The sequence below is a fragment of the Callithrix jacchus genome, chromosome 9 (genome assembly GCF_049354715.1).
Source record: "Callithrix jacchus isolate 240 chromosome 9, calJac240_pri, whole genome shotgun sequence".
In the NCBI taxonomy this organism is placed as follows: domain Eukaryota; kingdom Metazoa; phylum Chordata; class Mammalia; order Primates; family Cebidae; genus Callithrix; species Callithrix jacchus.
The window spans coordinates 54,159,974-54,181,970 of NC_133510.1; the positions used below are offsets into that span (position 1 = coordinate 54,159,974).

A 21,997-nucleotide genomic window follows, 5' to 3' on the forward strand; every position below is an offset into this window, starting at 1 on the left:
CACTATCATTAGCGCTCAGTCAAGCCCAGCGTTGTCCGCTCTCCACATTTCCCTCCCGCTAGGCCTCTCTTGGCTGGAGGAGGGGGTGCGTGACGTCCCAGAGGTCTCTGAGTGCCCTTTCCCGCGTCCCGCAGCCCACACGCCCACTTCGCTCGTGCTCCACTGAGCGCACCGCTCAATGAACGCAGCCTCAGGGGTCCCGCGCGGCCCCGCCCCTGCCGCCCCCTGCGCGCCCTCAAGTGGCGGCCGCCAGGGCCTCGCGGGCCCCACTCCTCGCTCGCACCTCGCTCGCGCCAGCGTCTCCCGCTCTTCTGCTCTCGCACTACTTGTCCCCCTGACTGCTGGCCTCGCCCGCGTTGCCAGTCTTAACGTCTCTGCCGCCCCCTCTCCCGCCCGTGCCCCATCTTCTTGCACGGCTCGCGCCCGTTGGTCCCCTCCCTTCTCCCACCTCCTGCCTGCTCCCTTCTCCTCTGGCACTCCAAGGCTTCCTGGCACCCAGGCCTGGAGGCGACGTGCCCAGCCGTCTAAGCGGGAACAGCTCCGTCTGAGGGAGCTGCAGCGCCGCCGAGGCTCTGACGGCCTCAGGTTGCGTAGGTGCGGGACCAGGAGTTAACCCTACAGCGAGGAGGACCGGAGCAGCATGGCCCGGAGGAGCGCCTTCCCTGCTGCCAAGCTCTGGCCCTGGAGCATCGTCCTGTGTCTACTGGCGCTGCGGGCGGAGGCCAGGCAGCCGCGGGAGGAGGGCCTGTACCTGTGGATCGATGCTCACCAGGCGAGAGTGCTCATAGGTAAGGCCCCCTGAGTTCAACGCCTTCCCCTGCCTGTGCCCTCCTCCTCTCCACTCTTGAAGGAGGGAAACCTGCATTTCCAAAAAGGGGTGTTCCCCCTCTAGAGATTTTCCATCTGAAAACTTAAACTTCTCCCTTAAGAAAATAAAGCTGATCTAGTGTTCTGATCATGCTGTTAGTTTTTATAGCCCTGCGTTTTTAGGTGCACCCAGCATTTGTTTGCATCGGTGAACTCCATGTCCATCCCTTTCCCCTGAAAGCATGGGTCTGTTGGCATCATTCTCATCATCTACAGAGGAAAATTAATCTTAGTGGCATTCAGATGCCTTGTGAACAGAAATGACCCATACTAATTCTTTGGTTTTCTTTTTGCTTGAAACTTCTGATTTAGATTATTTTAAGTCTACCTAGTTTGATCATTTTGTTTATTATTTTAAAAACCAGGATTTGAAGAAGATATCCTGATTGTTTCAGAGGGGAAAATGGCACCTTTTACACATGATTTCAGAAAAGCACAACAGAGAATGCCAGCTATTCCTGTCAATATCCGTTCCATGAATTTCACCTGGCAAGCTGCAGGGCAGGTAAGTTCTGAGAAAATTACCCTTCAATATTTCCACTGCCTTATGGCAGGTGGAAATAATACTGTATAGTGTGTAGTCTGGTACATTTACAGTTATTAAGAGAAATTTCTCATCTGATTGCCAAACCAAATAAAGAATGAATTTCCATGTATTTAAAGTTTCCATATAAATTAACAATTTTCCAAAGAAAAGAGTAAGCCATGTGCCTAAGCCCATTATTTTGATAAGGCTCAGTGTCCTGAGGCTGCTGGAAATGTAAAGACCTCAAATACCAACGTCACTGTTTCTGTGATCATTGACATTAAAATTTAACATACTTAGAAGACTTTTTCCATAGTAGTTCCTAATCACTTGTGACATTCTTTATACTTTACAATAACTTAAAGGCCAAACATATTTTTGACATTGTGCACTTTTAAAGAGTCAGTATGTTGAATGTTATTCACTGGAATGTGAATGTTGCATATTTCTGGTAGAGGGACGACCCAAAAGGTGTCATGTAGGAACGTTGTAAAATAATGCAGCCTATTTTTTCAAGTTACCATTTTAAATGCTTTCATATGGAAAAGAAAACTGAAATCCATTTTTTATGAAGAAGCATTCCTTTTATTCCTTAGCACATTAGCATCTTTTATATGTTACCTTTTGTACATTTTTATGGCTTCTAATTTTAGAAAGAAAGAATAAAATGCTTAAATGAATTTAATTTCTTTTGTACAATTGGAGAATTTACTCTAGAGGACAAATGGTAAGTAATAAATTCTTTGGTTTATTAGTTGGTAAAATGTGTCTACTATGAAAATCATTGGGTTTATTAGTTGGTAAAAATGTGTCTACTATGAAAATCATTGTAATTATAATTAAAATCACATTTTGAGGTATTTTTTATTCTAAAGTTTCTTAAATGGCTCTTTTCAAGAAGAATGTGATAAAGAAAACACTTTGTAAAAAGTAACTATTTTGAATTGAGAAACCACTTAGATTCCCTCTAATTACCTGTTATGGTATAGACATGACCATTTTACCTTTTTTTCCCCTCGATCTGTTCTCTTTTTCTTCTTCTGAAATAGATCATATCTAGACCCTCCAATGCTTCCATGTACTTTAAAAAAATGAGGTTTTGGATTCACTGAGGATTATAATAGGAAAGTCATCTATTCTAATACCCCATTTTGCAGATAGGGATTAATCAAGGTTTCTATTGCTCTATAGGGAAATTATTTCTTTTCTCCCTAAAAGTCCCTCTTTATAGATACTTCATCGACAATTAAGTTGGGAATATTGTGAAATCAGTTATAAACCAGTGAATGGCCTTTCATTATCTCCTTTTCATCGGAATCTGTTTACTTGTGGTTGACTGCTCATCAGATGGTCATTAATTAAATGGCCAATTAATTCTATATTTTTGAAAAGACATTTTTTAACCTATACAGTTATGGATTCATAAGAACCATTAAAAGGTAGCTTGAACTGCATCCCTCCAGCTGGAAAGGTTTGGTAACTGGGTAACCATGGGAGAAGCAGAGAGTGCCAATAGTGCACGCACACACACACACTCTCTCTCTCTCTTTCTCTTTCTCTCTCTCTCTCCTTCTCTCCCTCACTCCCCCCAACTCTTTCTCTCTCACTTACATTCCTGTGCTGAAGAATAGAATTTGAAGCAAAGGCTTAAATTTCATGTTGTCTCCCCTATTACCTAACAGTATAATGCTTGTTTACAAATGTTGGCATATTGGTGAGTATAAAATGGACTGTCATTTCACACAATCTCAGGAAAATGTTCTGTAGGGGATTAGGGAGAATAGTGGAATTGGCATGAAGATGAAGTTTGTAATATTTTTTTCTCCTGCTTAAGTGTTGCTCACCTATGTGGATAATCTAATTATACAGGACAATGTTAGCACCTCAATTAAGGTATCTTTCTCTGCTCATTTGGCTTTGGATAGGTTATCACAAGTAACTACATAAAATCTCATGTCTGGTTTTTTTAGGGGAAAGGGTGATGAGGGGGAAGAATCTACACAATACCAAGCAGCAAGATGCTTTAAAATATTATCTACTTATTTTTAAATATTATTTAGGTATGGCTAATTTGCTCACTAAAGTTACATGATTCCAGCACCATAATTTTTGAAATGCATGGAAATTCTGAAGATGGGAAAAATAATGACTTCAATACCAATTAAGTATTTTGAAAGGCATCTATTTTGAATGGATAAAGCCAAACCACATCAAAACATTTATATGGAAAATGAAAAGTTCATTTCATTATCTGATTATTTCATCCAAATGATATCAAACATTTAGGCATTTCAACAAAACATAAACAGAACACATAGCTAATTAATGAAGTTTTAAATTTTATATTTAATTATCTTAGCAACATGTGGACAACATTAAAATAACTTCAGGATTGAAGACCTCATAGAAGCAGTAAGGTGTTACTTACTTCCAATAAATAATTAATCCAGTAACCCAGGGGTCCCCAACCCTTGGGCCACAGACCAGTGCTGGTCCATGGCCTGTTGGGAACCAGGATGCACAGCAGGAGGTGAGTGGCACATGAGTGACTGAAGCTTTGTCTGTATTGAGAGGTTGCTCCCCATCACTCGCGTTACTGCCTGAGCTCTGCCTCCTGTCAGATTGGCAGCGTCATAAGATTCTCATAGGAAAAGGCCAGGCGCGGTGGCTCACGCCTATAATCCCAGAACTTTGGGAGGCTGAGGCAGGTGGATCACAAGGTCAAGAGATCAAGACCATCCTGGTCAACAAGGTGAAACTCCGTCTCTATTAAAAATACAAAAATTAGCTGGGCATGGTGGCGCGTGCCTGTAGTCCCAGCTATTCGGGAGGCTGAGGCAGGAGAATTGCTTGAATCCAGAAGGCGGAGGTTGCGGTGAGCTGAGATCGTGCCATTGCACTCCAGTCTGGGTAACAGGAGCAAAACTCCATCTCAAAAAAAAAAAAAAAAAAAAAGATTCTCATAGGAGTGCAAACCCTACTGTGAACTGCACATGTGAGGGATCTAGGTTGCACACTCATTATAAGAATCTAAGGTCTGATGATCTGTTGCTGTCTCCCATCACCTCCAGATGGGACCATCTAATTGCAGGAAAACAAGCTCAGGGCTCCCAGTGATTCTACAATATGGTGACTTGTATACTTATTTCATTACATATTACAATGTAATAATAAAAGAAATAAAGTACACAATAAATATGATGTGCTTGAATCATCTGGAAATCATTCCTTCACCTCCTGGTCCGTGGAAAAATTGTCTTTCACAAAACCAGTCCCTGGTGCCCAAAAGGTTGGGGACCACTGTAGTAACCCAAAGTGTTATTGGGGGCACTTAAAATAGATCTCATGTTCCACTTCAAACAAATGCAAATAAAAATTACAGTGAGATTCATTTCCCTACATCAACTTGGTCAGATCTTGTAAAAGTGGTTTTAGTATGTGAAGAATAGTGCATTATCATACGCTGCTGGTGTGCATGTAAACCTTTCTGCAGGGCAGTTAGACTCTGATGGGAAAAGGCTGGATATAGACTTTTTGACTGGACAATTTTACTTCCAGAGATTTATGCTAAGGAAATAAGCACGGACATAAATAAAAATTTAGGTCCAACAGTGTTCCTCATCATGCTGTTTATAAAAATTTTTAAATAGATACAACTTAGGGTTCAGCAATAGTGGCAGAAGAATCAAATGGAGCAGTTGTAAGAATATTCTAGACCTCCATTTGGTGCCATGGAAAGATTCTCATGCAAATTAAGTAGCTTATAAAAGCGGTCCCCAACCTTTTTGGCCCAGAGACTGGCTTCATGGAAGACAATTTTTCTATAAACCACGGATAGGGGTGGTTTCAGGATGATTCAATCACATCACATTTTACACTTTATTTCTATTATTATTACATTGTAATATATAACAAAATAATTATACAATTCACCATAATGTGGAATCAGTGGGATCCCTGAGCTTGTTTTTCTGCAAGTAGATGGTCCCATCTGGGGTGATAGGAGACAGTGATGTATCATAGGGCATTAGATTCTCATAAAAGGTGCATAACCTAGATCCCTTACATGTGCAGTTCACCACAGGGTTCACACTTCTACAGGAACTGATGCTGCTGTTTATCTAACAGGAGGCAGAGCTCAGGCAGTAATGTGAGTGATGGGGAGCACTCGCCCTCTGCTCACCGCCTGCTGTGCAGCCTGGTTTCTAACAGGCCGTGGACCAGTAGTGATATGTGGCCCAGGGGTTGGGTCCATAATATAATATATTCTGTTTGATTCCATTATAAAATATGTTGGCAGACATAGAAAAAAGCATCTGAACAACATCTGATCTTCCAAAGTGTAAACACCAGTTACATCGTCATCTATTATGTTCTGGTTTTACCACAATGAATTTATTTGTAATTTTAAAAATTATTAAATGTGTATAAAAGTTGTGTGAGTTTAATATTGTACGATGTTTTATATTATAAATATTTTGTTATCTGGTATCATTTTAAAACTACTTGTCACTTAACAAAATGGTGACAGCAATGATTTTCATGGGTCATTGTAACTATGAAGACCAAATAATTCATTGATGCTCATCAGATTCTCACCAATTTCTTTTGAGGTTCCCCCAAATCTTTCTAGCCTCAAATCATTTCTCTTGAATCCTCCTTCTCCCAGAAATTCTCATTTTTCATGGAGAACTTTGCCTCCGTTTAACCTTTCATTACTCATTTTTTGATGTGCTTCCACTCAAGGCTTTTAGATGAGAGAAGAGTTTCTACTGCAGAGGCTTAGCCTTAAAGGACTTTTAGTAATTGAGGGAAACTACTCTCTATTCTTGTATAAAACTTTTCAATAGATGATATTTTTCAATGAAGCATGCTTTATTCTTTTTCCCTAAATTTGAGACAGGCAGGGGCCATAAGCAACAATTTTAGTTTTCTAAATGAGGCACTAATTAAACATTTTATTTGGAAAATAACCCTTTCTAAACCCAATGGCTTTCAAGTAAAAATTTAATGAGAAGTTTTGTTAGACAAATCAGAATTGAACATTAGAATACCACTGTGCTCATTTCAATATGAACCAATTTGGTGTAAAGCCAATGGCTTTTATTTATGTAGTTCCTATAAATAGATTTTTATTTACAAAGGTCATATAGACTTGATCTTGATAACTATAATATGTTCTGTCATCTGCATAAATATGCTAAGGTACTCTGAATTTAGTAACTTAGTTAATAGGGCATCCCTTTTGAGGTTGCTTTTTTTTTTTTTTTTTTTAGCAGTGACAATGGATTTACGCTGAGCCATCTGTACTAGTTTTCCAACCTCCTTCTGACCAAGTAGAGGTCTCCAGTAGAGACGGATGGCAAGGGTTGGGGTGAAATTGGTGTCTATACAATAGAAATTCTCTGGGTGATGATAACCTATCAATATTAATTTCAAACCCACCACCTGGATTGCTAGGCAAGCTCTAGTCATCTGTACCAACAGGTCTAGATCTTAAAGTGAGCTTTTTATCATGTATAGTGTGCAGAATTCTCATAACCACTAGAAGTCAGTGGAGTAGCTTCATTTGTCTGTATCCAGATGTTTAGAAACAAAACTGAAGTGTTGCTGTGGATACAGGAAAAGAACAGGAGAATTTTGTCTGTGCCTTGGGGATATGGGAGGTCATGTATATATTGTACAAAAACCGACTTTATTGAGGTAAACTGCAGGAATGTGTTTCTTTGTTTTTATATATAACCACTGAAAATAGAAAACATTAGATATGCTGAAGAAAGAGTATATCAAGTGAAACATTTTCCAACATGTAGGGTTTATTACAAATGAGTTAGTAACACTAGCCTAGCTCCCTATCAGTTTTAAAAAACTTCTTGAATTATTGAAAACTGTCAGAAGTAACAAAAATAATAGTTTAAAAATCAATTATAACAAAAGCTTAAGAACTTTGAGACAGGCAGGGGCCATGAGCAACAATTTTAGTTTTCTAAATAAGGCACTAATTAAACATTTTATTTGGAAAATAACCCTTTCTAAACCCAATGGCTTTCAAGTAAAAATTTAATGAGAAGTTTTGTTAGACAAATCAGAATTGATTTGTGTGTGTTTGTGAATGATTACTGTCAGTATCATTCAAATTCAGCTTTAAAGTGAGGAAAGTACAATTGGAAAAAAGGGAAAACAGAAATGGGCCATTTCTCTGACAATGGACTCACATAATTGCTGATTTTACAAAAACAGTCATCCTACTGATATGTTTCTGTAATATAGTGTTTGATATGTTGTAATACTGGTCCCATTAAATGGGCTGCAGTCTACAGTCTCAAGTTTCCCACTGCACTGGAGTTAGTCCTATATTAAAAGTATATTTTTTTTCCTTCCTTTCTCCCCCTGACATAAACCACCCCCCAAAAAAAAGGTAAATTTAAATTCAAGAATTCCCTCTCCAGCTTCAAAGGAACTGCCAAACCCCCTTAAACACCTCTTTCCAACCCTGCAGTTATGGTAACACTTATTATTATTATGGAAATCCCTTAATGTGTACTGTCCACATTTTTTCCTAATAGAGTTATGATTGTTTTGGTAGTTACAATCCAAGTGGTTTCATACCTTTGCACTCCTGGGGTTTGCCATCATACCTTAGTGGTGGTTTTATGTCACCAAATGGAGGAAATGCCTCATTTTCTGACCCCTGTCCCATGGTTTCAAAGTGGGAATGTGAATATGTTTACATACTGTGGGCATGATTTTTTTCAGGAGGTACTCATATCAAAAGCACAGCTTTAAACCTTTAATGTTTAGATTCTGCTATGCTGTGGTATTTTGCATTGTGGTGTTATAGACATGCCACTAGGGATCAAAGAGTAGTTCTGCAGAGAGCCCATTTCATTTAGCAAAGCAGGCATGTGCCAGCCATCTGTTGTATCTACTGATAGAAAACAGCAGTAAGTTTCTCAAACTTTTTCCAGAAGAAAAAAAAAAGAGGCTTTATTGCTTAAAGGAGATGAGTTACAAGGTACCTTGTAAGCCACATCTGGTTCTATGGCAATTTACATGGCATAAATGTAAACTCTGCTATGTCTTCCTTTCATGGTGGTGTAAAAGCATGTAAACAAACACTCTGCTGGCACCCTCCCTATTTATTCCTGATTTTAAATCGCTTGCGCAAATAAAGTCTTTGAAATTGTTGTAGTGAAGCAGAAAGGTGTGATATTCAATAAAGCATTTTGTTTTGGATCAAACTAATTTAACTTAACTGTCCCTGTTGAATAAGATGGTTGTGGTTAGGGAAAAACTTTGAGGATTGAGTTCAGTGAAAATGTCCCTTATCCTGTTGCCGGATCTCAGGAGGAGGCCTTGTCAGTTCAGGGCTTCTTTTACTGCAGTAATCTAGCCAATTTAGTAAAGTTACATATGAGTAACTTGCTCACATTCCCATGGAATCTTGGTGAATGACAAGTTGTTCTCTAGTGCAGCCTTTCTCTCTGGCTCAAGCACTCAATCAACAAACACAGAGCTAGGTGCAGTGCATACAAAGAGAAATAAACCTAAACCCAGTACCTGCCCTCTGAGGGCTTGTATTCTAGAAAATTCACTCATCCAAATGAGGTTAGGAAGTACAGGTTTGGCTGAGTGCCGGAAGGAAGCCATTCTTTTTCCTGCCTGGGGAAGGAAGAGAGCTAGGGGTACTTCACTGGGCTCACTGAGCAGGTGATGTTTGAATTAATTCCAAAAGATGAGTCCCATCAGCAAGAGAGGAAAATGCCTTCCCAGGGGATAGCTCAGGATATCCTAATGCTTGGAGGCCTTAGTGGGGAAACACATTCTAGGTGATCGTGAGGGGCTTTGTATCTCATCTGAGAAGTAATTGAAGCCCAGTTAAGGGAGGTCAGGGCCAAATAATGGAAAGAGAGTTTTGGGGAAAAGAAGTAGAAGATAGAAACAACTCAGGGAAATTTCTCTCTTCTTGGCTATGGAGAGAGTAGATTCAACATCTTGTAAATTTGTATTGAGTAAATCTTTGAGGTATGTGTTGGGTTGACAACAGTTTTTCTACAACCCTCATTTAGCTCTTCTTTCTTAATAAACTTTCAAGAGTTTGCAATTAGTCTCAGCTCCAGGCTGGGGTGTGTGTGTGTGTGTGTGTGTGTGTGTGTGTGTGTGTGTTGATGGCATGGAACTATTAAAAAACTCCTTTTTGTGAGTGTAGAGAACTAAAAATAATTTCATTTTGTAATGGAGTCTAGAACTTTGAACATAACATAAAAGGGAACTTAAATGAGGAAAACAGTATTTTAACTGGAAATATAATTGACTTAGCATCTATTCTCAACTTCTACACTACCTTTTTAAGTACCAGGAAAACGACAAGAAAAGTATAGAAATTAAAGTTGGCAGGTAATCCTTAAGTTTACAAAATGAGAAGCTGAACACTGGAAATGGATTTATTTGAAATAAGCTTGCATCTTCAAATATTTGATTTCCTTTTAAAACTGATTAATAGCACAAACTCTAAAGTCACGGGACAATTACTGGCCTTCCCTGTTTTTCTCAGCTAGACATATGAATGTCTGTCTTGAACTGTACATTTTATCTCCTTTTTGGATTTCAAATCCAAAAGTATATAAATATGTGCATAAGTGTTCTTAGCTGTGTGATTCTCAGCAAGTAACTTAATTTCCTTCTTCTCTTGTTTCCTCATCTATAAATTAGGGATAAGAAGTGCCTGTCTTAGGGTTGTTATGAGGATTCACTGAGAGATGATCTGTAAATCACTTAGAAGGGTGCCTGGCCCAGAGTATGTACCATGTAACTAATGACAGTAATAGGATACACAAAGGGTATTGGGAGGTGAATCTATTAAAATTTGGCAACAAACAATACAATTTTGGAGAAAAGAATCTTTATGCTTTGATTTTTGAAAACTTGGAGACAGATCTTGCATTTGTATAAAGATATTACCATTAATGTTAAATGACTGAAGATGTTTTACTTCAGAGACAGAATCGTTATCTTTTAGAATTTGAAAGTTTAGAGATAATCCAAACTGTTTTTCTTATAGATAAAAGTATTGGAGCCCAAATGGTTTAAGTGACCTTTCCAGTGTTTTGCCATCTGGCCCTGACCACATGTCCAGCCTCACATGTCATCATCTCTCCCCTGTCCGCAGCCCCCAATATTTCCCTTCCACACATCAAGCCCCAGACTGATTAACATTTCCCAGAATGCACTTTCACAACTCTGGTGCCCCTGCCTGTAATAACCTTTCTCCCTGTGCCTTCCTCCCATCTCAGCAGGTTAAACAGCTTCACGAAAATCCTTTGAGCTCCAGTTCCACTGTTACGTGTCTCCTTGGTGAAGCCTTCCTCTACTCCCCCAGCCCAAAGTAGCTGCCTACTATGTGCCAGGAGCTGTTCTGTGTTCTTAGAGTTTATGGCAATGTAATTGTTACTTCTTTATGAAATTTTTCATCTCAACATTTTGTTTTAAACCCGCAGGTGCTCTCTGTATAACAGAAGCCCATTTGTGATCTTTACGTCATTCATTTCAATAGACCATTACTATATTTAGTAGATTGGAAAACAAAGTTTCCCAAATTCATTGCCACTGATACAACTAAAGCTCGTCATAAGTTAGAACTCATCTTCATTAAAAATGTGAATGATTCATTATGCACTGATTACATATTTTTTTCTTTTAAGTAATTACTCAAATTTAGGCAGAAGTCAAGTTTTGAGTTATCTCTTCATATTCATCCAATTTCTTCTTTGTTTCCTCTGGCTGTATCTTTTAAGACACAGAAGAATGGAGTTGGAAGAGATTCCAGAGCTCATCCAACTCAGAGAGCTCAGTCTTTCTCCAAAGTATCAATGAATTGTGATCCCTTTGTATCTGGTTGAACATGCCCAGTGCCAGGTGGGGTTTAAAAATATTTTTGGGCTGAGTGCAGTTGTTCATGCCTGTAATCCTAACACTATGGGAGGCCAAGGTGGGTGGATCAACTGAGGTCAGGAGTTCAAGACCAGCCTGGCCAATATGGTGAAATCCCATCTCTACTAAAAATACAAAAATTAGCCAGGCATGGTGGTGAGCACCTGCAATCCCAGCTACTGGGGAGGCTGAAACAGGAGAATCACTTGAACCTGGGAGGCAGAGGTTGCAGTGAGCTGAGGCACACAACTGCACTCCAGCCTGGGGGACAAGAGTGAAACTCTGTCTCAAGAAAAACAACAACAACAACAAAATATACATATAGATACAGATTGATCCATATAGATATATCTATCTATATATTTTTTATAATATCAATCAATATATGTATAGATCTCCATCTCAAGAAAAATATATGCATCTATAATGTATATCTATATATAAAAAATATATAGTGATCTATATAAAGAGAGATATAGATCAATATATATATATATTTATTCTTGAGATGGAGATCCATATATATAGAGAGAGATAAACAGATACATAGATAGATATTTAGATAGATGATAGATAGATAGATATAGACTCTGTTAATCATAGAAAGTTGTTCTTTATAATGAGCCCAAATCTGTCTTCCCAGTATAATTTGAATGTCCCTGAACTCTACCGGTCTATGGGCTTACATTTGGAGACTCCTACCTTGCATTTATACTCTGAAGTGCTGACCTGTCCCCTCTATTGCTCATGTAGGGATTCTGCTTCATTTACTCATACTTTTCCCTTTGCAAAGACCAGCTGATTCTGTGAGTCCTTAGAAGAGTTCCACCCATGCCATCCTGAATGGAGATACCTTGACCATGGTGCTACTAGTGAGAATGCTGTTTCTCAGATCTGAGTGCAATCTGTCCATGCTTCTTAAGCTGTAAACACTCAAGGGTCAAGCTGACCTGTATTCTCTACAGACCTTATGACTTCAGAGCAGCTTGGCGTCCCGTGTAGAAATGGAGAAGAGTCTACTCCTTTCCTCATTTGGCATTGAACTTTGTCATTTGGTACCTAAAGCAGTACAATGGTTTAGATATAGTTTGTCCCTGCAAAAACTCATCTTGACATTTAATTGCCAGTGTGGTAGTGTTGGAAGGTGGTGCCCAGTGGGAGGTGTTTGGGTCATGGGGGCAGATCCCTCGTGAATCAATTGGTACCACCCTCACAGTAGTGAGTGAGTGCTTGCTCTCATGAGACTAGATAAGTTTCAATGAAAGCAGGTTCTTAGAAAGTGGGTCAGCCTCAGTGGATTAGTTTCCATGAAAATGGGTTCTTAGAAACTGGGTCAAGCCTTATCAGCTACAACCTGGTGTACTAGTTCAAGACCCTACAAAATCCCTAATTTCCCTTACTCTGCACACACCCACTTGCCTTTCTGCTTCTCCTCCATGATGTGACACAGCACAAGGCCCTCACCAGAACCCAAGCAGATGCTACTACCATGCGCTTGGACTTTCTAACTACCAGAATCATGAGCTAAATAAACTCTTTAAAAATTACTCAGCCTATTCTATTATAGCAGCACAAAACAGACTAAGACAGACATTATGGCTTAATACCTGATCCTAACAAAATACACCAGTGTTAAGTTCCTTTAGACCATGTTCCCCTCGAAATCAGGCCTGGTCCTTAGAGCCAGGCCTTAGAATCTTTCAGTACAAATGTGTACCTCTACCTTTTCCTGCTCCCTTATTTCCTAGGCAACTGAATAAACAAACTCCCCATTAGTAGGTCCCTGGCATCTCATGCATGCCAGTGGGTGCCACAGATCACTGGAGACACAGATCAACCCAAAATCCCAATTGGAGCTCCACTCCTATTATCAGTGTGCCTGGTCACATCAGTAATTCGTGATCTTGGTCCTCTTGTTATCCTCTGGAGCCACTGGGAGTATGTTTTAACCCCTTTCTTATTTGAAATCAGCCCATAGGCATTTGAGATCAGCTCCCATCCCCTTCAAATCATCTTTTCTCTATGATAAATACCCCTAATTTCTTCAGCTACTTAATATATTCAGCTTTGCATTTTTTAAAGCCCTGACTCCTAAATACTTATCAAAAGTATAAAATTGTCACAGATGGACTTTACTGGTCTTTTACTCCTTATACTCTGATGAAAAAAAGAGTTGATTGCTAGAATTGGAAATTAACTTACAGAATGTTAAAATCATATTTTGCTTTGTAAACCTTGTATTATGAACTAAAGAAGAAGAAGGGGTGGGTGGAAGGAGGAGGAGTAGAAGAAGAAAATAGAGGAAATTGCTAATTCTTATTAAATATTGCTCATTTGCCAGTCATGGCACTTAATACTTTTCATCATTGTCTAATTTAATTCTTACAACCCTATGAGATAAGAATTACTGATATTTTCATTTTACAAAAATGGCCACTGGATCACAAAAAGGTTAAATAACTTGCCTGAGGTCACACAGCTCGTAGGTAGCAGAGCCAAGATGTACACTCAGGCAGTCTGACTGCAGAATCCATGATGAATTACAATTCCAGTTCTTTGAAATCAGGATCTGTCCGAATCTTCATCCGTATTATTTAGACATTCTGTTGCATGCACATGAAGGGTATCCTTCTGTGTGCTGTCAGGGATGAGTTTAAATAAAGACCCTGACTAAGAAGAATTCATACGTTTAGAGGAAGTTAAAATAGCGTGGCTTCAGTAAATATTGGGTGCACTTGCTTGAATTGTCTTTTTAATAGGTCAAAATGCTTGACTTTTATGTGATTTAACCTAATAATAAGAACTGGCATAAACTGGGCATTTACTCTCTGCCAGCTGCTCTTCTATGGTAATTTACATGGATTATCTCATTTAATATTTTAACCAATTATATGTGCTGAAAGCACTGATTTTATTGGTGGTGGAGTGGAGTCTTATTGTGTTGCCCAGTTTGGATTACAGTGGCATGAACATGGCTCACTGCTATGTCCTGGACTCAAGCGATCTTTCCACCTCAGCCTCCCAGGTAGCTAGGACTACAGGTATACAACACCATACCTGACTTTTAAAATTTTTTTGTAGAGACAGGGTGTCACCAAGTCATTCAAGCTTGAAGCCACTATTATTAAACATATGAGAAGTTGGAGGCACAGGGAAATTAAGTAACATGCCCAAGGTCACACCTTAGTCACTTGCAAAGCCTGGATTTGACACTAGCAGTCAACTACCAAGGTACATGTATGTATGTGCATATTATTTTACCTCTATATTATACAAGGATGGGCCTATCTGTCCACTCAAATCAATTTTTGAAAAGGTAGTTTAAAGGTAGTTTCATGTGTATAGTCCTACCTTACAAGGCATATATCAAATCATCATATTCAAGATTTAGTTCACAAGCCAAATAGAACAAAATCCACTTGGCACCAGACTGGCTGAATATTTTTGATTCCCAAAGTTTGAACCCTTATCTGGTTTCTCAGTTACCTACAGGCTTGAGTTGAGAGTTTATTGCATGTCCTATATAGTCTAGAGTTTGAGGAAGTGTTCACTCATAAACTGAGAGACAAAGTATCAATTGGTACAGCTCTCCTGAATTAAAGTAAGACGTCGTTCTATTATTCTGCTAACAGTAATGATGCCGTTCATGCACTTAATCATTTAAAACATGCTTTCATTTATTTTATCTCATTAAGTTCATTCAGTCCTCTCAAAAACTGAGGAAAAATCATGCATTAGTGAAGCTTTAGATAACTAAACCCAAGGAATAACTGATAATTTACAGTAAGTGGCCTTTAGCCAAAAGTAAAATAATTCAAACCTGATCTTTAATAGTTGTGTATTTTTCTATAATGCACAAAAGATTTGTGTGTTTGTGATTTATAGAAATGCTTTATCCTTTCGATAAAAATATATAAGGGCCCAGTCAATAAATACTATTTGAATAAGGAAATATTTTGAGTGGAAAATATAAGTGGATTTCCATTTCATTACATAGTAACCATAGAAATCCTTACCCATAATCTATTTTTGTGCTCAATATTTTAGATATTTTTTGCCATTCATTCTTTCAGAAACTCTGTATATCCAAGGATTTTCTAGAATGGTATTTACTTGGTTGTAGAAAGTTGTTCACCCAATATAAAATACTGCAAGCTAAGAGATGTGATTGATACCCTTTAGGGTGGGACAGAGGGCCAGGACTAGGACACAGCAAGAAAGACATTCAGGGTACTTATATGAGCCTAGGAATAAGTGCCTCTGTAAATTCACACCCTGAGGACCTTACCTGCCTAGTCCAAGGCCCTGAAGTGAACATACTGGCAAAACATCATGTGTGATGTTAATTTTATATGTCAACTTGACTGGACCATGGGGTGCCCAGACATTTGGTCACATACATTATTCTGGGTGTGCCTTTGAGGGTGTTTTTGTTTCTGGATGAGGTTAACATTTGAAATCATAGACTGAATAAAGTAGATTGCCCCCCACCCAATGTAGGTGGGCCTCCAACAATCAGTTGAAGGCCTGAATAGAACAAGGCTGCCCCTCCTGTGGGGAAAGAGAACTCCTCCTGCTTGACTGCCCTCCAGTTGAAACACTGGTTTCTTAGGCATCTCGAGGGCCATCAGACTGGAACTACACCCTGGGCTTTTCCGGGACTCCAGCTTGCCAACTGCAGATCATGAGACTTGTCAGCCTCCATAATTTTGTGAGCCAATTTCCTTATAAGAAATCTCGGTATGTATCTCCTATTGGTTCTGTTTCTCTGCAGAACCCTGCCCATTATGCCATGTATGCTGTCTTAACTGTCCACCAGGGAGAGAAGTTACTATCAAAGAGAAGCAAAAGGCAGCACAGGTTAAATCTCAATCAACTAAACTCTTGAGGGCCTCAGTTTCTTCAAGTACTAAAAGGAAATAATTAACTTAGTTTTTATAATGGCAGCAAAATACAGTTGCATAATGTGTACAAAGTTCTTGACACATAGTAGACACTGAAAAAGTAGGGTCTCTTCTTCCCTTTGTATTAATGAGCTGTTAGTGCTAGGTGAGAGTCAGGAGGCCAAAGAAAGCTGGTCTGCCTGATCTCAAGTTGGGGGATATGCTGGCAAGATCCCCAAATGCCACTATAAGTGAATGGTGTCCCACTCTCTGAACTCAGAATGTCACACTGAGCTGACCTCAGGAGACCTGGCTCCCAACCTGGCTTCCACACCACCCATCTGAGCCCTCAGACAAGGATTTCACTTTTGTTCTCATTGGTAAATTACAGGTTTGTTTTTTCTTTTCAGCTCTAAAATGTCTGTGATTTATGATTGGCCATTCTCATTTCTACATTGTTCTTAGTTGTCCATTTGAATTTAAATCACAGTAGGAAAAATAGCCTGGACAATACAATTACTTGTAACAAAAATAAAGCAAATTTTGAGCAAAATTAGCTTTTCAAAATACTGAAATACAGACAAATGTTAATAAAATCTACTAAAATCCATTTTCTGTTTTTCTGGAGAATCGTGACTGGAGAATCTATTCTGTCTTAACTGCCCACCAGTGAGAGAAGTTACTATGAAAGAGAAGCAAAGGCAGCACAGGTTAAGTCTTGATCAACTAAACTCTTGAGTTTTTGTCTGGTTTCTCTATTTGCTTGATTTCAGTATCTTCAATTTGACTAATAAACTGACTTTAGGAGTTATACCCTGAGGCTGGTAGACAGGACAGCTATGTTGCTAATATTTATCCTGTAAGTCCTCCTCAAATGGTAGCTTCTTTCTAGATATTCATGACATTTATTCCTGGCTTGGCTCTTTACAAAGAACTGAGAAATTGACTCTGAGGTTTTTGTCTCTCTGTTACCAATTGAGGTTTTTACATTTCTAGTTGTCTTTGTAGTAATTATAACTTGCAAAACCCTTTACTCACCAAGAACATAAACTGGACTTCATTAAAGTTTGCAGGACTTAATTTCCTGGATATAACCATTTACTTTTATGAATCCTGACTGAGTTTTAAGGTCATTACATTTTTCCATAATAAATTAGCACACCCTTAAAATTTTTTGGAAAATACCAAAAAGGAGAGAAAAGAATGGGAAAAGAGCATTCACATATAGTTAAATCACCTAAGAAAATTTGTGTCCTTTCTTGTTTGTTTTTTGCTTAAGGGCAGTAGGGTAGTTTCCTGTGTTATTCCATACTCTGTAAGTATGGTTTTATTAAGTGGCTTCACAATATTTTGTGTCTTTTATTACTTCTTTTTTGTATAGATGGGATCTCACTATGTTGCCGAGGCAAGTCTTGAACTCCTGGGCTCAAGTAGTCCTTCCACCTCAGCCTCCCAAAGTGCTGGGAGTACAGGTGTGAGCCACCACACTTGACACTATTCTGTGGTTTATTTAAACATTCTCCTATTTAAATTATATATATATACAATCCATATTAGGATTACTGCCATAGGACTAAGTTCCACAAGTGGAATTTTTAAGTCAAATTGCCGATCGTTCTATGGGCTCTTGGCACATACATTGGCTTGTAATGACTACTCCATAATTCTAGCAGAATTATATAAGAATATATTTTTTTGTATGCTTTTGTAGCTTTTAAAAAAACCTTCCAAATGAAGCTTTCCAAGGAGTACTGATAATTGTTGATTTGTGCCTACATTTTTGTTCAGTTAGGACAAGTTTTTCTCAGTGGGAATTTTATACTGTAGGGGGCAGTGGGAGATCAGTAAGTGGTAGGTGAGTGATCCTCCTCCCTTTTCATCAGAGCTGTTAAGATCCCTCAAGGTAAAAGGCTTTGCATGGGGATGACTATTTGTGAACACGTGACCCATCAGATAGACACTACATTATAAAGTATACTTCTAGCCTGCAAATACAAAACTAGTTGGTAATTTTAAAAAAATAAACCAAGTAATTCCTTTTGAACATGGGAAGGAAGCATATTTTCTACTACTTTTAGCGAACAAGTAAAATATTTTTATGAGTTTCTTTGTATGCTTCATATACATGTACACATGAGTTTATCTGTAAATATTTTAAAATAACAGAGTTTGGAACATTTATTTTTGTATAAATACTTTAAAATTTCTAAAATACACTAAGTAATTTATTCTCCCAACACTCAAGGGTATGTTTTTCAGTTTTCTTAAGGACAAAGTAGAGTGGGATTAGCAAGTAGATCAACTTCAAAACTTAAAGAGTTATTGTCCTTACTGGCTGGAAAATAGCACTTTTTAAGAGAAAGAGTACTATGTATGACACATTGTATAAAAATGAGGAAACTGAGCTAACAAGTATACTCCTATGGGTGCTTACAAAACAAAGGCAAATAAACTTGCTAATCAGAGCTCCCAGAGCTGTATGTCCAAGTGGAAGAAGAGGAAAGAATAGACATAGGAGAGTCTTTGGAGAAAGAGCCAGACAGCCAAAGAACTGGCTTCACTTGAACCAGGAGTCTTGATATGTGAACAAATACTCTGTGTTTTAGGCTTTGCAGTGTCTGTTAACTTCTGCTGAATTTGTTCTCTATGGAATAAAACAGTTCAAGGTGGAGAGTGTGGGAGAAGAGGAGCCTGGCAGGTAGACACAAATTATTGTTTATGGACTGCTGGCCTCTCTGCTGCAGAGCATCTTTTGTAGCCACTTCAAAGCAGGAGCATCACGTAGCTTATTTGAGCGAAATCTGCTGCAGTGAACATGCAGCAAACAGGAGGGAAATGGGCAGGTCTGATGTAGGGAAAGCATTCTCAACCATCCCATTGGCTCACCCTAAGTCATCTCATAAATTGGCTATCAAAAAATTTCTATACATTTGATAACATCAGGAATTGATAAAGGCAAAGATATAACTCCAAAGAGATTTGTGAACCAAATTTCTAGCTTCGCATGTGTTTCTGAGAAGGTTGCTTATTTAATCTTAGGTCACTAAGAGTACAGAACAATTATGCTGGGACTTTAAGACCTAAGACTATATTGAGCTCATCAATTCTCTACCAGGTCTGTATGCAGAATGAGCTCTATTCTCTTCCCAAATGTTCAGGACTGTACATTAAATCTTGGAAGAAATTGCTAACGGCTTCTTTAGAATTCTAAACTCTTAGAAGGGAAGGAATCTTAAAGATTAGTTCAACCACCTTATTTTTCAGATGAGGAAACCAAGGACTAGAACTGATGACCAACTTCCCAGAGGGAGTTAGCAACAGAGCTGGCAAAAGAGCACATGTTTTCTGACAACCAAGGCAGAGTTTTTCACTGTCCTTCAGTCTTAGGTTATGACATCACCATATCACAGTCCCATAAAATGTGGAAAGAAAAAGTTGCCTACAGTTTTTCTCTGGAATGGATTATGGGGAAGGCCATTGATCTGTTTTTGGTTGCCCAATACACACACACACACACACACACACACACACACACACACAATTTAATGTTCAATTTTGAGGCAGTAGCTGAGTGGGCTAGTTGCAGGCACTATTTGATGACTCAGTATTGTCCATGATCCATTTTGCCCAGCAAGTGCCCAGGACATGGTAGGTACTGAACAATAGCAAAACGGGAGTGGCTAGTGTTGGGGCCATTTGATATCATCGAAAGCATGCTGAGCCAGTCCTGACAGGGTGGGCTTTGGAAATGTAACTTAACCTACCTAGTCCTTCACTTCCCCATATGATCTCTTAGAATTTTTTCAGCTCTAGAGTGTTGTAAGTATTGTGATCTGCTATTTTCCCTTAGAAGGGCTTTGTGAAGACTGGCCTATTTACAAAGCTCTCCTAGATTCCTTATTATGGACATTCCAAGAGCATCAAAAGGAACTACAAATACAGATTTCTCAAACAGAGTTGAAAAGTGTTTAACAGTCAGATAATATATATGTTTAAAAATAGTACTGTTTTTACATGACTTTGAAAAATTGGCCTGACTCTATGTTAACCTGTTTGTAAAAGTCTGTGTTCATAAATTGACTTCTTTTATCCACAGCCTGTGGGGCAGGAAAGACATTATGCTAGCACAACATGTACTAACCCTGGTGTGCTGTTGTCCTTCTCTTAATTTGTTTTATAACTTTGGCTCATTCTTGGAGATGAGTTCTTTTCACCAGAATCCCCCAGTTTTAGAATTACAACTCCTCCCCCTTTCCTCACTTCTTCCATTTAGTAAACGTGTTTTCCCCTATGATATCAGAACATTTAAAATTTTAATTCCCTCTAATTACATCACATGAAGTGATATGATACAACCAAAGAAAATTAAGGGAAGACGCCAAAGACAGAAATACATAAAGGTAATGCTAAGATAATTATACAAATGGCAACAGAAGGAGTTCTGTGGAAAGATGTACTCTCTGGGCAGGAGATAATTTAGGAATAAATGTTGAGGAAGGATTTGATTTTTTGAAACAAAGTGATTTTGGAGAGATCAGGAAGAATAACATAGATAAAAGTAACGTGGTAAGACTTGGAAGTGGGGAAAAGTAGGAGAAAAAATAGGCAATGTGAGCATCTTCATATTGTGTTTGTCAAAGTTAAGTTAGATATTCTAACAAGAATATCTAATAGATTAACTTCTGAGACTCATCTGAATAAAATACCACCCAATGTGTCACCAGGCTGACATTGGCTTCTACTTTGAGTGTGGCTCTTAAATCTATTGTTTAGCCATTCCCTAGGATGGTAGAGGCTAGATTTCCCATTTTATAACTATGCCATTTAGGAAGGAATCACTATCAATTTTGAAATGGAGGTAGATATCTTTATTGTTTCCTGTCCTCTTTTTTGAGCAAAGACATGAATTTAGTATGGCATGACTTGCATCTTGTGGCTCTATGTTGACGTCTAGGTTGTTCATCTAGCTATTAATAGAACCATGAAAACAAATATTGATATTGACTGATGTATAGCTCTCAGAGACTTAAAAAAGAAAAAAAGAGGCCCAGTTTTCAGAGCTTTTAGTTTCCATGCATCCACACAAATCATGAATCAGAGTACATTAGCCTTGCTTATTTGGATACATTCAGTTTTTTCTATTGATCTGTTTCTTTTTTTACTTTAAGTTCTGGGTTACATATGAAGAACATGCAGGTTTGTTACGTAGGTATACAGGTGCCATGGTGGTTTGCTGCACCTGTCAACCTGTCACCTAGGTTTGAAGTTCTGCATGCATTAGGTATTTATCTTAATGGTATCCCTCCTCTTGCCCCCCACCCCCTGACATGCCCTGGTGTGTGATGTTCCCTTCCCTGTGTCCATGTGTTCTCATTGTTCAACTCCCACTTTTGAATGAGAACATGCGGTGTTTAGGTTTTTGTTCCTGTGTTAGTTTGCTAAGAATGATGGCTTTGAGTTTCATCCATGTCCTTGCAAAGGGCATGATCTCATTTTTTAGGGCTGCATAGTGTTACATGATGTATATGTGCCACATTTTCTTTATCCAGTCTATCATTGATGGGCATTTGGGTTGGTTCCAAGACTTTGCTATTATAAATAGTGTTGCAATAAACATACATGTGCATGTGTCTTTATAGTAGAATGATTTATAATTTGGGGGGTATATATGTAATAATGGGATTGCTGGGTCAAATGGTATTTCTGGTTCTAGATCCTTGAAAAATTGCCACACTGTCTTCCACAATGGTTGAACTAATTTACACTCCCAACAACAGTGTAAAAGTGTTCC

The 21,997-nt window shown here is 38.6% G+C and overlaps 1 protein-coding gene across 1 annotated transcript in view; it reads left to right on the forward strand.

The window, feature by feature from the left end:
- Positions 1 to 262: 262 nt before the first annotated feature.
- The window catches only part of WIF1 (Wnt inhibitory factor 1), a 68,518-nt gene continuing 46,783 nt past the window's right edge, over positions 263 to 21,997 (forward strand). Inside the window, exons 1-2 of the mRNA XM_002752707.4 lie at positions 263 to 788; positions 1,233 to 1,372. Of these exons, the coding sequence (XP_002752753.1) occupies positions 641 to 788; positions 1,233 to 1,372 (288 nt within the window). The 5' untranslated portion in view covers positions 263 to 640. The remainder of the gene's footprint in view (positions 789 to 1,232; positions 1,373 to 21,997) is intronic.